General features: G+C 36.6%; 1 protein-coding gene across 2 annotated transcripts in view; it reads right to left on the minus strand.

The window, feature by feature from the left end:
- ARHGAP42 (Rho GTPase activating protein 42) overlaps positions 1–15,960 on the minus strand; it is a 261,928-nt gene that overhangs the window by 42,119 nt on the left and 203,849 nt on the right. For both annotated transcript variants that reach the window (XM_014842478.3, XM_070490390.1), the window contains exons 7-10: positions 10,401–10,505; positions 8,261–8,390; positions 2,450–2,550; positions 519–628 (exon numbers count right to left, since the gene is read on the minus strand). In XM_014842478.3, the coding sequence (XP_014697964.1) occupies positions 519–628; positions 2,450–2,550; positions 8,261–8,390; positions 10,401–10,505 (446 nt within the window). The remainder of the gene's footprint in view (positions 1–518; positions 629–2,449; positions 2,551–8,260; positions 8,391–10,400; positions 10,506–15,960) is intronic.

The following is a 15,960-nucleotide window of genomic DNA, read 5'->3' on the forward strand; positions in this document are numbered from 1 at the left end:
AAGACCAATGTATATGTCTCTCCCAATAGCCTGTGGCCAAGAATGCCCAGAACAGTGTTTTGTATACGGTAAGCCCTGAATTTTGCTGGGTAAAGCAAGCTTGTGGCATTCCCAGCTGTGTCTTATTACTCCTTGGAAGCAAGGCCACTTGGCTTCAAAACCCTACAAAAAAGTTGACCCAGGAGGAACAATGCTGTCAGGTTCCTTCATTGTGATGGGGACCTCAGTCCATAATATGCACTTTCCCCTAACACAGCCATTTATATTGATTTTCCAGATTCTTCTTTGAGTGATGTTACTTTTTGCCAGAACTTTGTGTCTGATTTATTGTTTTGAAAGCATCATGTAATACATATTTATTGAATAAACATGTGAAAGAATGAAATAAACATGCATGCTGTTTTTTAAAAAGAGACTGAAAAACAAGCGCTTTGTATGCTGTTTCATGTTTACATCTAAACAGAGAAACAATTAATTTATCTTACTAAAAAATATGAAGTGAAAAGAAAAGCTCAAACCTTTCAACTACTTCTATGTCAAAGCAGAACCGTTTGTCAATTGAATCTGTCTTTCTTCGGATACAAGATTTTAATTTAAACATTTCTGGTGAGCTGGTAACAAGGCCATTCTGAAACAAGAAGTGGAACCCATTATGGACATGATAACAAGGGGACTGAAATTATTAAATACACCATCTAATGTTGCTGAATTAAAATGTTAACTTAGAGGACAGGTTATGTATAAAGGTCACGATCACACCTTGTCCTATAAATACAAAGACGTCTGCCTAAGGTTAACTGCCCAATTATAATACATCAAACTGTTAATTAATAAATTAATTGCATATACATGTTTTATTCAAAAAATTCTGTGACATGCCTGCCTAGTACTCTTCAACACATTGACTTATAATGTTAAATTATACTATAATATACATTTCTTTAGGACTTCAGACTTGGAAATGGTGTGAAATTATAGAGTTACTGTAATGTTACCACTAGAAACACAGAATACTTGTCGGGATACAACACTGTTGCTCTGAATCAAAATTCCCTAGACTGCTAAGAGATGAGTATTGTTCATGTGTCTTTGTATTAGAGTTATATGGTGTTAAATGATTGCTGGCTCAAAGTCTTAAGACAGCTACCAAAATAATAAAGTTCTAGTATATACTCCCTATAACGCTACTGCTATCATGCATACCACATGATTCCTTTGCTGGTAACCAATTGCTAGTCTGCTACCAAAACTCTTCGGACAGGACCCAATATAGACTCAGTTCATAAGAATTCTCTTCTATACCTGAGATGCCCGGTCAATTTCAAGGGGAATGTTTACCTAATGTCTGGTTAGTCCTATTATCTTGGTTGCAAATCTCACAGATTTATTAACAGAACGTTGGCTTGGTCTATTAGTTATTAGCTCACTGACTGTCACATAAACTGACTTTTGGGCAATATCTTTTCTTACGAAACCTTTAGAGTATAAACTAGGTGTGATTATAGCACTTAACAACTTCTCACGATGGTAGTGATCCATCTAAGGTTTTTTTTTCAAGTATGTTCTCCTTTATTTTATTTCTCTCAGTTTGAATTACTAGACTCTAATGAATGCCCAAGCACAGTAAGTTTCAGCTTATATATTTGAGTAAATGTCTAAGTTAGATCAACATTTACTTCTGCCACAACCTATACTACAAATTAGCTGAGTGAATCACTTACTTTCTACCACCTTTATTTTCCAATCTGTTAAAATAAGGTGGGTCTAAATAATCTGTAGTATAACTCCCAGCTCTAGGATTCTTAGATGACGGCCTCAGTTGTTTAATTCACGAGCTCAATCATTTGCCATATTCATACCCCAACTCACAAAAAGATTATACACTACACATAATACAAGTGCTGCACTCTGCTGCACTTCCTCAAATAAAGTACACTTTGCTCCACACTGTTCACCACCCATGCGAGACATTCAGCGACCAATTTACTTTTGGGGTAAATGAGCATCGATTGATTTCTTCTGAGAAACTTCATTGGCAAGGATTTCAGTAAACAGTACCTAGTGAGCATGGGAAGTAGAGTGCAGGGGCAAACCCAGCCTCCCACAGAGGCCACCTGGGGGAAAGATGCAGACTCCTCGGGCCTGGTCCAGTCCCTGACGGTCTCTGCTGGGCGCTGGCCAACCAACAGCACAAACAACTTTGCTGCCAGGGATGTGAGATGACACCTCAGGCGTCTACCGAAGGATTCCTCCACGTAACTCAAGTGCTTATAAACGTTCCACGGCCAAGGTAAAGGGAAATCCTGACCACTCTTTCCAAGTCATCAAGGTCGCTAAAGTGAGAGAAAACTCTGACTTTTCCATTTTTAAAATTATGTACATGTTTATGAGAAAATCAAGCACATGTGACTTAAATAACAAGCTCAGTTAAAAAAACAAAACAACTCACCATTTTCCCACTGGATTTCATTTCTGAAACGCTCATTGTAAATGTTTTACTTCCCTTATCATATGTACAATAATGTTTAATCCATGTAAAACCAAGTGGTCCTAACATAAGGAAACAAACATTACAGATTAATAAATGATTTATAGCTAAGTCTGTACAGTTTTCAATGATACACAACTGAGTATTTCCATAGACCATGCAGGTTTAGAACATTTACTGTGAGTGAGAAAGGCCAGTATGGAGGGAGAGTGGGCGTAGGGTGGAGTGTTTTTGGAATCAAACAACTTAGCTTTACCTGTAGCTCCAACACTCACTCTGTAAACTCAAGAGTTACTTTAGATCTGAACTCAGGTTATCTCATCTGTAAAAGTGATATACTCATCTCTCAGAGAGATAGGAAGAATGAGAACTGTCTCCTTACTTCTATCTTTGTCCTCTATTCACGACAAACTGCCAGAAATACCCTGCTAAAAATTTAGCCAGGTCATTTTACCCCTTAGTTCCCTCTAGCAGTTTCCCACATCACTCCAAATAAAAACCAAACAGCCTATCACTATGTACAAGACCCCATGTGATCTGGCCCCTCATTATCAATTTCATCTCACGTCTTATTATCTTCGGTCTCATACACTGTGCTCCAGCTACACTGGCCCCCTTGTTGTCCTTAAACACAGCAAATACATTTCTACCCCAGGGCATTTGCACTTGCTGGACTACTTTTCCTTCTGCATGACTTGCACTTTCACTTCCTTCAGGTCTTTTCCTAATGTCATCTTTATAATATGGCCTTTCCTGTGCAGATAACATCACAACATTCCCACCTTGATATTTCTTCTCTCTCTTTTTTGCTTTACTTTCTTCTCAGCAGTTATCACTGTATAAAATATGATCAATTTTACCAATTTATCCTATTTATTTATTGTCTTGCCTCTGCCACTAAACTCTAAGGTTCTGTAACAGCAGGAACATGTAACGTGATGTTCTGCTGACTAGCATATTCTTAATTGCTAGAACAGGACCAGACATACAGCTGTCACTCAATAAATATTTGACAAACGAATGAAGAAATGAGTCACTCATTATTCTCTAAGACTTTATTGACCTTGGAGTTATTTCCTCTTACCACTAATCTGAAAAAAGCAAATTCAATTTACTCCTTAAAACGAAAAAAATTCCCCTATTTATATTAGAAGTTGTATATGAATAATGCTCAACTTTCTTTTCCCCATAAATACTGTGCAAGCCTTTCCTGTAGCACACCATGTCATTGCTCAGTACTCCCCCTAAGGACTTAGATGCTGCTGCTTCTATAGGGTGTAGGGATGCCCTGTGAGTGCAAATTTCCCGTGACCAAGGTGGAACACCTTCAATTTCCCACAGAGAAGCCAATTATCCTGCACCCAAATGTCATAGTGGGCTAGGTGGGTAGAAAATGGAGCTTGCTTGGTATATAGCTTCTCCATCTAGGGTCTCATGCTCCTTAACACCTGTATCTTTCTAGCAACAACTAGGTACAATGTTATTGCTGGCTTGGTTTCATAACCATATATATAAAAGCAAGAAACTGAAATGTAAAAGTGTGCCTCTTGAGACAAGTATTTGAGTCATTTGAATTTTCTTCTGTAATAACAGTGCCCTTAGTGTCATGTTTATCTTTAATACTTAAACCACTCCAGATTTTAAAATTACGGGGTGCAGCTATATACTTTGTAATCACAAAGGATTATTGCAATTAACTTCAATTCTGTTTGGAGACCATTTCACACTATAATATTTAACAATACTTGTTGATAATTCTGTTACATGCAGGATAAAATACTTAAAAGCTTAAAGCTGATTTATGGAAAGTGGCTGGATGGAAATCCTTATAGTGACTTTACCACTTAGGAAGCGATTTATGAAGCATTATTAGCTTTAATTTTTAAATAAAGCTGCTACAATGCTCTGATGACATTTCAGACCTAAGATGTTTTTTCCTGCCTCCATCTTAAGTTCAGCATATCATGCATTTAATCTTCAAGTTTGTGGCACCCACATGCTGCTTTATTTAAACTTGCCTGGCACCAGGCCAGGGCAGATGTTCTTAGACAAGCAATTCTGAAGTCCCTAAAAAGAAAGCCTGGGAAAATAAAAATTTATTACAGCTCTAAAGTTGCAAAACAAAACAAATTTAATTATCTTACCCAGTAATCATCTGAGGTTGCTGAGATGATGTTTGTGGAATGGGAGGAAATTCACATTCACTGAACACCTACTAAGTGCTAACATCTTATCTAGGAACTCTTAAAGTCGGACGCTATAAAGAGCATTTCTCATATAAGAAAGCAGAGCCTAAGAGCTACAGCTGGTACTATGTTCTTTTCTTCACCAATAGGGCATGAGATCGGAGTTATTCTTTTGAGAGGAATGATTTCTCAAAAGTTGTTTTAAGATTAAATGAGACAAACATAAATTGCACAGACTAGTAAGGGCTCATGGTAAGCAACGTAGTATTATTATGCACCTCTACCAGTAACAGAGACATTTTACATACCTTCTCTCTAATTCTCGCAACATCGTTATGAGACAGGCATAAATAGCCCTCTTTTATAAATGAGGAGACTGAGCTCAGAAAGCTGTTTGCCCGAAAACGCCCAGTTAACAGTCGGCAGGCATAGAATTCCAACATAGTTCTGTCTGAATCTGGAACTCATGCACTTCCTGGCTAAACTGAAGTGTACTAGAATGCAATTTAATCTTTGCCTAGAGGGGAATAACGTAAAAACCACATATCCAGATAAAGTGGAGCTCTGTGTCCAAACTGCAATGATCTGCTTCTACCCCGTTACATCCATCTTCATTTATCACTCAGTTGACAGCTCTGCTATTTACTATTGACCACTGGTCGCTAAGTGCGTGAGTTTGTCTTATGCCTTCCATTACAGAATAAACACCCTGAAGCCATATTATTCATCTCATTCATTCAGGGAGAGCAGGAGCACAATATGTCTTAGTGAACTGCTCAGATTTTCTTACTATAAAGGCTTTCAAAGATTCCAAGTAGAAAGGGGCTTTGCATATTTGTCACTCACATAAAAATAACTCCAATGGCATATAAATCTACTGATTTTTCTTGTTAAATCCCTAGGCAATGGGAAGGTGGAATAACAGTGAATAGGAAAAGAAAGGAGGGAGGGATTATATTGGGGCATGAGAACACTTTTGAAAGCGATGAGTATGTTTATTATGTTGATTGTAGTAACTGTTTCACAGGTGTACAGCACAATTTATCAAACTGTACATTTTAACTATGTGCAATTTATTATATGCCAATCGTACCTCACTAAAGCTATAAAAATAATGCAGGCAGATACAGGGAAAATCAAGATGAAAAGTGTCTTGGGAGCAGGAAGGAAACATCATAAGGGAGGATGCCAAAATAGAGGGGGAGGGGCTGGCCCCTTGGCATAGTGGTTAAAGTTCCATGCACGCCTCTTCAGCGGCCTGGGTTCATGGGTTTGGATCCCGGATGTGGACCTACTCCACTCATCAGCCGTGCCGTGGAGGTATCTCACATACAAAGTAGAGGAAGATTGGTACAGATGTTAGCTCAGGGACAGTCTTCTTCAAGCACAAAAAAAAAAAAAAAAGAGGAAGACCGGTAACGGATGTTAGCTGAGGGTGAATATTCCTCACCAAAAAAAAGAAGGGGAATCCGACTGTTAGTGCCTTAAATGCCACGCATGGCTAACGGGCCATCATAGGAGGGGCACAACCAACAAGCATTACAGAGGGATCTGCTGGAAGCTCTGTAGAGAATGGATTGAGGGGAACAAGCCTGGAGGCGGAAAGAAAACAGTTAGAAGGCCATTGCAAGACTGTGGAGATGGAGAGAAAATGCAGGTTTAAAGGTTATCAAGGAGATAAAATGGACAGATGTGACCCCAGGCTACACAGAGTCACTGAAGTTAGAGATTTAACCAAGTTTTGTAAATTAGGAGAGTGAATGGTGTCATTTAGAAAGACAGGAACTGTCAGAGGAAAGATCAGTGCCACAAAGGGCTTTATGATCAGTTGAGACTGACCCAGAGAAGTCAGATATCTTAGAACAAGATACAAACATCAGACAGGTACATAAAACACTGCATTTTGTCTACCCATGCAGGCCCCAAATTATTATAGGATCTATGCTTAGAGTTTGATCCAAATGCCAACAACTGGGGAATGGGTAAGCAAACCATGACACCATCCAATGGATGGACTACCAGGTAGCAACTGTTATGATATATCTGAAGATAATGTACAAGAGAATTCTGCCACCTTCTCTACCACATGCATGTTTGAACGGGCCTCACTACCAACAAATTCTTCCACTCGGTAAAATCTTTTATTGATACAAAATGTGAGCTCCTCTCAATGTACCTTCACACTGAGGCTCTCAAATCTGAAATAATTACTCAGTATTCAAAAATTTGCTTATAGTCCTGACTCAAATCCATATACCCCGTATATGACCAAAGAATTGGTCATTTTTTTATGACATTGTGGTGAAAGCTATTTATTACACTCTAACTATAGATTAGATAGGCAGGTCATTAGATTTATCATTTTAACATCTGAAAACAGCAGACTGGTCAAAATAGATAGTTATGAGAGAGAAAATCCTGGAACCCAGATCTCCTCAGCCAGCAGCCCTCTACCTTCTAGTCCATGTAGTAATAAATGCCTGCCAAGTCTGTTGGATGAAAATGTTCTTTGCTTGTATACTACTATCCAATAGATGAGCATCGCCTGAGCATGGGGTCACATACAAAAATGTATTAGCATTTTTGTGATCGTGCTGCATTATGTCAAAATAATTCACAGCCAATCCAATGTCTCCAGCTTCTGCATCTCAAACCTTTTAACTGCTATAATCTTACTAACCAAAACAACTTCATTCATCTATTGTCTACCAACAGGCAGACTTCAGAGCAGTGCTACCCGACGTGGTTTATGAGTCCCAATACAGGAGAAAAAGTGAAGAAAGTTAGAATATGCGTTTGAAAACTTCTACAGCAATTTGACATTACTGCAAAATCCAAGCTCATGATTTTGTATTTTACAAAGACATTGGTCCATGATGGATTGGAAATGAAAAAACCTGTTCCTTCACCACAAACAGTATGAGAATGGTGCTTTAGAGCATATCTGGTTTGAAACAGAGTTAATTTAGTCCGACTGGTTCCACTTAATGACAAGTATCACTCAGAAAGGACCCTAGTTATACAAGTTTGAATGGCTTTTTATTATTTATTGTGAGAAAAACTTCCTCAGTATGAGGCAATTATAATAGTGCTCTGTTAGGTCTGATGCTTATTTCCTAACCTCAGGAAGTAAAGCATGTCAATCTGACATTACATAATTGCCAATTTTACTCCTGAAAACCGATGAAACACAGAATTAAATGAAATAATGCTGCTGAAGGGGAAAACTATTATCATAGTCACCAGGATGATTCATCCTGATAAAGGCTTTGATTTTCAATTTTCCAGGAAACTTTAAATTGATATTAGATATCACAATTGAATTCTAAAACTGAACTCACGGTGCCATATCATCAGTGAAGTTTGTAAGTTCCAAGTTCAATAATATACCACTTAGAGATCTTGACAGCGTAATGTGGAAAAACTTCCTCACTTTGGTGGTGGTGGAGACAGAGCAGGCTAAATATGATAAAGCTGTAAGGAATTTCTGTCTTCCTACTTGAAGGGAAAAACGCTAATCAAGTGACATCTTACAGAAGCAGAATGTTAACCATAAGAGACATTAAGTTACGTCATCGTGACTCACGTTTCTCTTGGACATACAGATAGCCTTCCATCGTCCATTGGCTGGGTGGTCTGTAATCCTGGTTGGCAGATTTCATCCTTTGCATCAACCGCTCTACCTCTTGTCGAGTACTTTCAAAATTATTCCTTGTCTTAAGTAAACAGAAACAACAATTTCATCCATGGTGTCCTATCGGTTTTGAGGAACCTCCAGCCTAAAGTTTTCCAAACTACAAATGGCGCAAAGGATAACCCGGATTCTTTCAGCACGCTTCACCACATCCATGACCCTCTCTGTTGAGTTCTCTCGTCTGACTTTGAATGCTTTAGTGAAACTTTTCTGAATGACCTTCTGCGTGTTTGTCTCTGAATCTTGTGTGTGTGTGTGTGTGTCTTTCTTCCTCTTTCCCACTCTAAAATTATTATTTAGAGGGCAAATTAGAGCATTTAAGAATACGTAATACCTATTAAGTAGAGTTTTATATTCATTAACACCTAAGGTAAAAAAGCAGGTAAACAGGGACTTAGAATTCTTGGGGTTGGGGGTAAAAACAAATCAAATTCACATACTTTTGATATATGTGGCACTTATTAAGAAAATAGTTCATTGTCCTTATTCCAAATACTTTTTTGAAGAAACATTCCTTAGCTTGGTTTCCAGAAATCCTAATATAATTATCAAGAGATCAGTGTATAAATTAACTCATAAAAATGAGTAGGTTTCCAAGTTCTAACTTCTATTGCAAGAAACAGTTTACTCACATTACAGTAAGTTTACTTCAGGGAAGACACAGAAAGCATAATGCTTTTCTCCATGAAATTTTCTTTTGCATTCAGGCCACATTATCTCAACAATACGTGTTTGGAAACATAAAAATCTTCACCACCTAACTCTAAGATTTTGTTATGGCTCATAATAAAAGAACTGAATCTTTTCAGTAAGTCAGTTAAATTTTAATTGCCATGTTTGCTACTTTTCTCTTTTAAAGATAAAAATCAGATTTTTTTCCCAATTCTTTACCCCTCTCCTGTTCTTGAATCCCAGGAATCATATTATAATTGCTTTTAATATGGAAATAAATCATAAAAATACTTTGGCTTTTATAATTTTCCCTTTTAATATTTACTAAAAAAGCCCAAATGCATTCCATATTGGAAAACAATGGAAGGAATTGCATGTAAAATCGATTCTGCTAGAAAATCTAGGTTAAATAAAAAGCTAAAACTCAAAACACAGTAGAATAAATCCAATTACATATTTCTCATGGGACATTCTGTAGTTCTCTTTACTTACGTCTCCACAACAGCAAGAATCAGATAAGTAATGAAAGACAAGCTTTTTATAGAAAATGAAGTGAAGGCTTTCCAAATTATTTTAGCTACAGAGTACTAGACAGTTAGGATTTCAGAAATAACTTTTCATTTATACAAAACCCTTAGCAATTAGGACTTCATTATTTGTCAGGTTTGACAATGCAAAAATGGATTGGCTAAATTTTTCTTTTTTTTTTAATAAAAGTGGTACTCAGTACCTGCATGCAAATCAGAATTTGTATAACTATGCAATCAGGTATTAAAAAAATCATTTAGACAGCTTTACAAAATAAATCCTTACATAAATAGACAGGATGTTTGTAAATAATTCTCACTTAAGCTTTAAAATAGCTATTTTTAATGCTTCAAAACCATGTTCAAATTTATTATTTGAAAGTAATAAATATCAGATATATTGTATACAATTTCAGATAGGGATGGCATCTTAGAGTGCTAAAGTACAACGCCTTCATTTCACAGATATAGAAATGCTGTCCTCTCAGAAAATAAGACTTATCGAAGATCACCCAGTGAATTAATGAGACCACTGGATAAAGACAAAAGCTGCCAAACTTACAAGCATCTATACCTCAGTAATATTTATTTTCATGAAATTTGCTAGTATAAATTTTTCTAACATGAAATTAGCTCCTTCCTGGTGTACTTTCAACCAGCAGCTAGAAAAAATTTTTTAATAAATGTATAATGTGGCTGTTCTAAATCAGTGAAGTTTTACTGTACTTAGATAAGTTTTTGAAAGACTGCCAGCTTTGGCTGGGTTCTAACTTGGTTCCCCTGTGATCACCTGATTCATTAAGGAGAGGCGGTGAGAACGGGTATAGCCTTACATTCTGCAAGTTGAATTGCAGCTGTTGCTTATACGGTGCAAATTCCTGGGCGAGTTCATATCCCTCGTGGTAAAAAGTAAATAAACCTTGAAGGAAGGACAAAAGCTGCAAAAATAAAGAGATAAGAAAGAAACCATGAAAACATATCTTAAAAAAATGATGATCATCAAATATAATAAATTGGAGAAATTTCACTCTAATTCCTCAAGCTAATAAATTTTCAATCTTTTTGTTCGGCAAGGCAGGCACTAGAATTACAGATGTGAAACAGAAACCACAAAAGCTAATTGTAGTTCCTTTTTGGTCGACAGTGACTTAATTTTTGAGTCTTGTCATGGGCAGCTGTCATGTGAACTACGCTAACATTCAAATGCATCGAAGGAATATCCAGGAGAGGCCATTAGCGGGGATAAAGACCAAAGTGACATAGGTCCTACCCTTGAAGAGCTTCCAGCCAAAACAGGAAGGTAAAACATGTGCAGATGTGAGGAAGACTAAACCAGCAAATTGGAGATAAGTGCCCAAGGGAAGGAATAAAGATTTGGCCAGATGAAATTACGGGAAATATCACAAGGTGGCACTGCTGATGTGGGTACCGAATAGACTACATTTTAGCAAGTAGTCGGAAGAACTCAAAACAAAGGAAAGAGTTGAGCAAAACCCTGGAGCTGGATACAGACCTTTCATGTAAGAGAATAAAATCTTCTTTAGGAAATCACAATTTCTGTGATCCTAGCCTTCTAATCCTAAATTCATACGTGCTTATTTATTATGTTCTTATTAGTAAAGAAAGAGTAGCTCTCCAGGGAGTTACAGGAAACAGTTGTCTCTATGGAATCAGATATAACTGAAAAATAATTTACTCACATCTTTTCATTTAATTCACTGAGATTTTATTCCACAGACTTGTCCACCAATTTGATCTCTTCGTAAAATAAAGTTAGAAAATCTTTTTTGAGAAGTGGCTAATGTTTTTGTAAGTCAACCAGCATAATATGTCTGTAAGCTATTATTTTAAGTTAAAGAAGAAACACAGTTTGAAACCATTTTCATATGAGAATAACATCTTGTTACTTTCTCTGTGTGGGGAGCAGAGGGATCCTTCTAGGCATCAAGTGGTACGTGTGTTACGATTCCCAACAGATAGATAAGTAGCGGTTCTATCTGAAAACAACGACCTAATGCCTTTCTTCCTATAACAAGTCAACTTCTTACAAAACTATGTTCATTTCAGAAAGCATATAGGTACTTTCAAAAATTGGTTTTAAGTTGTTTTATATATGTGTGTGTGTGTACATGTGTGTGTATATAGATAGATAGACAGATTTGTGTGTGTGTGTGTGTGCGTGTGGGAGGAAGATTGGCCCTGAGCTAACATCTGTGCTGATCTTCCTCCATTTATGTGGGAGGAAACCACAGCATGACTTGACAAGCAGTGCTAGGTCTGCATCCAGAATCCTAACATACGAACCCCAGGCCGCTGAAGTGGAGCGGGCGAACTCAATCACTACGCCACTGCGCTGGGCCCAAGTTGTTATATTTCAAAGACTTTCCTTCTCTTGGTTAACAGTTTGTGATGCGACAAAATGTAAATTTTAGAATTATTTTACACTGTCAACTTTATATCAATTGATAATTATTACCAAAACTAAATATTCAATAGATGATCCTCTACTAAAGTGATGCTATATTTGTCAAATTGCACAATAATTGAAAATATATAGTCTGCATATATTGTGGTCTGATTAAAAACAAATGTATCTTAAAATAGAATTAAAAAATATCTTTAATTAATTGGGGCTTGGATATGTGGATTTAGAGGTTTTCAGAGACAAACTAAGAAAATACTTTTGAAGTATATAGACAACACTAGTTTTCTAAATATCCGAATAATAGTTTATGAAATTGTTATAAGCACTGTTTCATGTTTTGTGTGGTTTTTTTTTTGGAGGAAGATTAGCCCTGAGCTAACATCTGCTGCCAATCCTCCTCTTTTTGCTGAGGAAGACTGGCCCTGAGCTAACATGCATCCCCATCTTCCTCTACTTTATATGTGGGACGCCTGCCACATCATGGCTTGATAAGTGGTGCGTACGTCCCACCTGGGAACTGAACCGGCGAACCCCGGGCAGCTGAAGCAGAACGTGTGAACTTAACTCCTGCGCCACCAGGCCGGCCCCTGTTTCATGTTTTAATGTCTACAATTAGTCCACAATTAAACTGTCTTATTATGAACCGGATGCCATACAAGGAAGATGCTACTCTAATATCATCCTAAGTACAAAGAATTTAATTAAACTTATAAAGAAGATACATAGAATATCTGTAATAAATCTTTCTATAAAACACTCAATTCCCTGAGATCCATCTAAATAAATAAATCTATTGGCATCTGTTAGCAGAATTCAGATTCACTTAGCAGCAGACAAATACATTTTAATCTCACAGTGCATGCTGAGCACCCAATAGGGAAAGTACAATTCTTTGCAAGGTACGGAAAAATTATATACAAAGAACCACCCACCTTTTCCTTTTGTTCCACATCTACTTTGGAAGCAGCTTTTGGGAAAGTTTAACAAAGACAGCATGTATGAAATAACTGCCTCTAGATGGTAGCAAAGTTAAACATTTTTTACGTGTAAATACTCTTCATTTTATCCTCATGATGCTAAATTAAGGGAATAGGACAGCCTGAAAATCTTTAAGAATTGCATTTCCCATGTGTCATTTTCTTTGTTCAATCTGCCTGAGTGGGTGGCATGATATGGACAAGACAACTGGCTCAGCCTGCCTTAAAGTGAGCCTGACCTTTAAAATAATAACAATAACAACAAGAACAACTGCAAACTACTAGATAGACAGATTAGGTTTTAGCATTAATAAAGTCACTTATATCATCAGGAAAAATTTATAACATTTTATTATTCCCAAGGGTTTTAGAATCAAATTACTATTTGTCACTCCAATAATCTGACCAAATGTAAAAACTGATACTGCATTTATAAATAAGTAATCATTTAGCAAAACTCATTACAAGTTAGCAAAGGAACAAATATTCATAATTTCTTAGCCCATTAACCACCAGATTTCAAGCCTTAAGGGCCCACAGTTACCAGTGATACTGTGAACGGCAGAGAAAAGTGAGAAAAGGAGTTTAAGCTAGCATGGGAGTGAGAGGAGAAACCCCAAAGCAATCGATGCACTAATTCCAGGACGGTTCCCAAACTGAAGAGAACAACTGAAATGTAAAGGCTCTTTCAATGATGTGATTCATTCCTTATCTCCTAAGAACTTAGTCTCTGAAACTCCTAAAAAACCTACTAGAACTAGTAAATCTATAAAAATACTAGAACTAATAAATAAGTTCAACAGGGTTGCAGGATACAAGATCAACTGTATTTCTATACACTTGCAATGAACTTTCTGAAAACGAAATCAACAATTCCATTTACAATAGCTGCAAAAAGAATAAAATTCTTAGGAGTACATTTTTTAAAAAGTAAAAAATGTACAATTTGAAAAGTACAAAACATTGTTTAAAGAAATAAAGAAGGTCCAAATAAAAGAAAGATATTTCAAGTTCATGGATTGGAAAAATTAATATTGTTAAGTTGGCAATACTCTCCAAATTGATTGCAGATTCAATGCAGTCCCTATCAGAAGCCCAGCTGACCTCTTTACAATAATTGACAAGCTGATTCAAACGGAATTACAAGGGGGCCAAACCAGTCAAAACAATCTTGAAAAAGAACAAAGGAGTTAAAGCCACACTTCTTGATTTCAAAATTTAATACAAAGCAACAGCAATCAACACTGCATGATACTGCCACAAGGATAGACACACAAACAATGGAAGAGAACTGAGAGTCTAGAAATAAACCCCTACTTCTACAGTCAACTTATTCTCAACAAAGGTGCCAAGACCACACAATGGGGAAAGAATAGTCTTTTCAACAAATGATTCTTGGAGCACTGGATAGCCACATGTAAACGAATGAAGTTAGAGCACTACTTCACACCATAAACAAAAATTAACTAACTATGGGTGAATTTTATGGTATGTGATTTACATCCCAATAAGGCTGTTTTTAAAAAAATAAACCTCGCTCCATACCCAGAGCACCATAATGCACTAAAAGACATCAAAGTCTTATGTAGACCTCTACATTTGGCCACTGGACACCCCTAAGAAGATTGTGAAAGTGGGGCAAAGACATCAGTTTTGACACTGTGCAAGGGTCCGGCCTATGAATTAAACCTGTAGCCTTTGCCATTCCTTATTTGGAGGAAACTTAGAGAGAAACATCTGAAAGGATAGCCTCGAAATGACTATACAGTGCTTTAATTGTAATGCATAGAGGTTCAGAGGAGTTTATTGAATGGAAATGAGTATCAAAATCTAACCAAATGAATGAGAAAATTGAAGAGAAAAGAGAGCCAAGGATGGAAAGTAGCCAGTCAACTGTGGCTTGGGGTGGACAACTTTTAACAGAGGATGATGAAAGAAGGAGAGAAGAATAAATGAATGAATAGACAGGTGTATCGATTCAATTACTTTTAAAAAGCCAAAACTTTCTGAAGTCACGGCTGTATATTGCTCCAGCAGTGAAGAATCACTCAAGTTCTTGAAGGCGAATTTCCAAGCCTGCAAGGGGATGGAATTCAGACGAAGTGGCTGGAGGTAGGTTCTGTGGTAAAGTAACAGAAGCAATGAAGAAGCTCATCTTTTCGGCTCAGTAAGAATGAAGAAAGTAAGGCAGTCAGCAAGATGATTAAGGTCCTGCAGAAGCTACATTGAGACCAGGTGTTTCCAACATTGATTTCTAAAATAAAACTCAAGGCAATGAGTCAGCCAAACAAATAGAACGTATTTTTCTTACTTTTCCAAAATTCCATTCACTATTTAACTGCTACTGCAAATTTCAGATTTTCAAGAACAGTATCTAGAACTAAATCCAAGGACCAATAGAGATTTTATTTTCAGATACATGACCCGAGGAGAGCTTTACTGTTTCACTTCTGGAGAATGATTTTGGTTAGGTTTTCAGTAGCAGAGAAATTTAACCTTTACTCCTACAGAGTTTAAAAAAAAAAAAATGACTTTTATTTGCTCCCTTTGATTTACCTTAAGTTAAATTTTCTATATTAAAGCTAAGCAAACACATTGGAAAAAAACACAAAAAGGTTTAACTTTCAAGACCTGCAGGTTTATATACTACCTGAGAGACTTTTTTAACTTAGCAAGTAGCTATTATTTAGTCTCGAAATTATTCAAACTTCTTTAGAGAACCCAAAAAGTATTTTATACTATACTTTATGATATAATAAGCTAAAGAGCTAAAGCATATTAAGCAATTTAACAGAAATTTTCTTCAGGAAATAATTTAAAATTAAATTTAGCAGACCTAAGGAAAGAGTATCAAAAGCAGTGTATTTTAGGTTATATACAATGGCTTATTTTCGTTTTCCATATTACTTTTAAACATAATATAAAAATACAATCTAAAAAGAATATTCTAATATTAAAATGCTCTTACAGAATTTAGATGTCTATTTAGAA

The sequence above is a fragment of the Equus asinus genome, chromosome 20 (assembly GCF_041296235.1).
Source record: "Equus asinus isolate D_3611 breed Donkey chromosome 20, EquAss-T2T_v2, whole genome shotgun sequence".
NCBI lineage: Eukaryota > Metazoa > Chordata > Mammalia > Perissodactyla > Equidae > Equus > Equus asinus.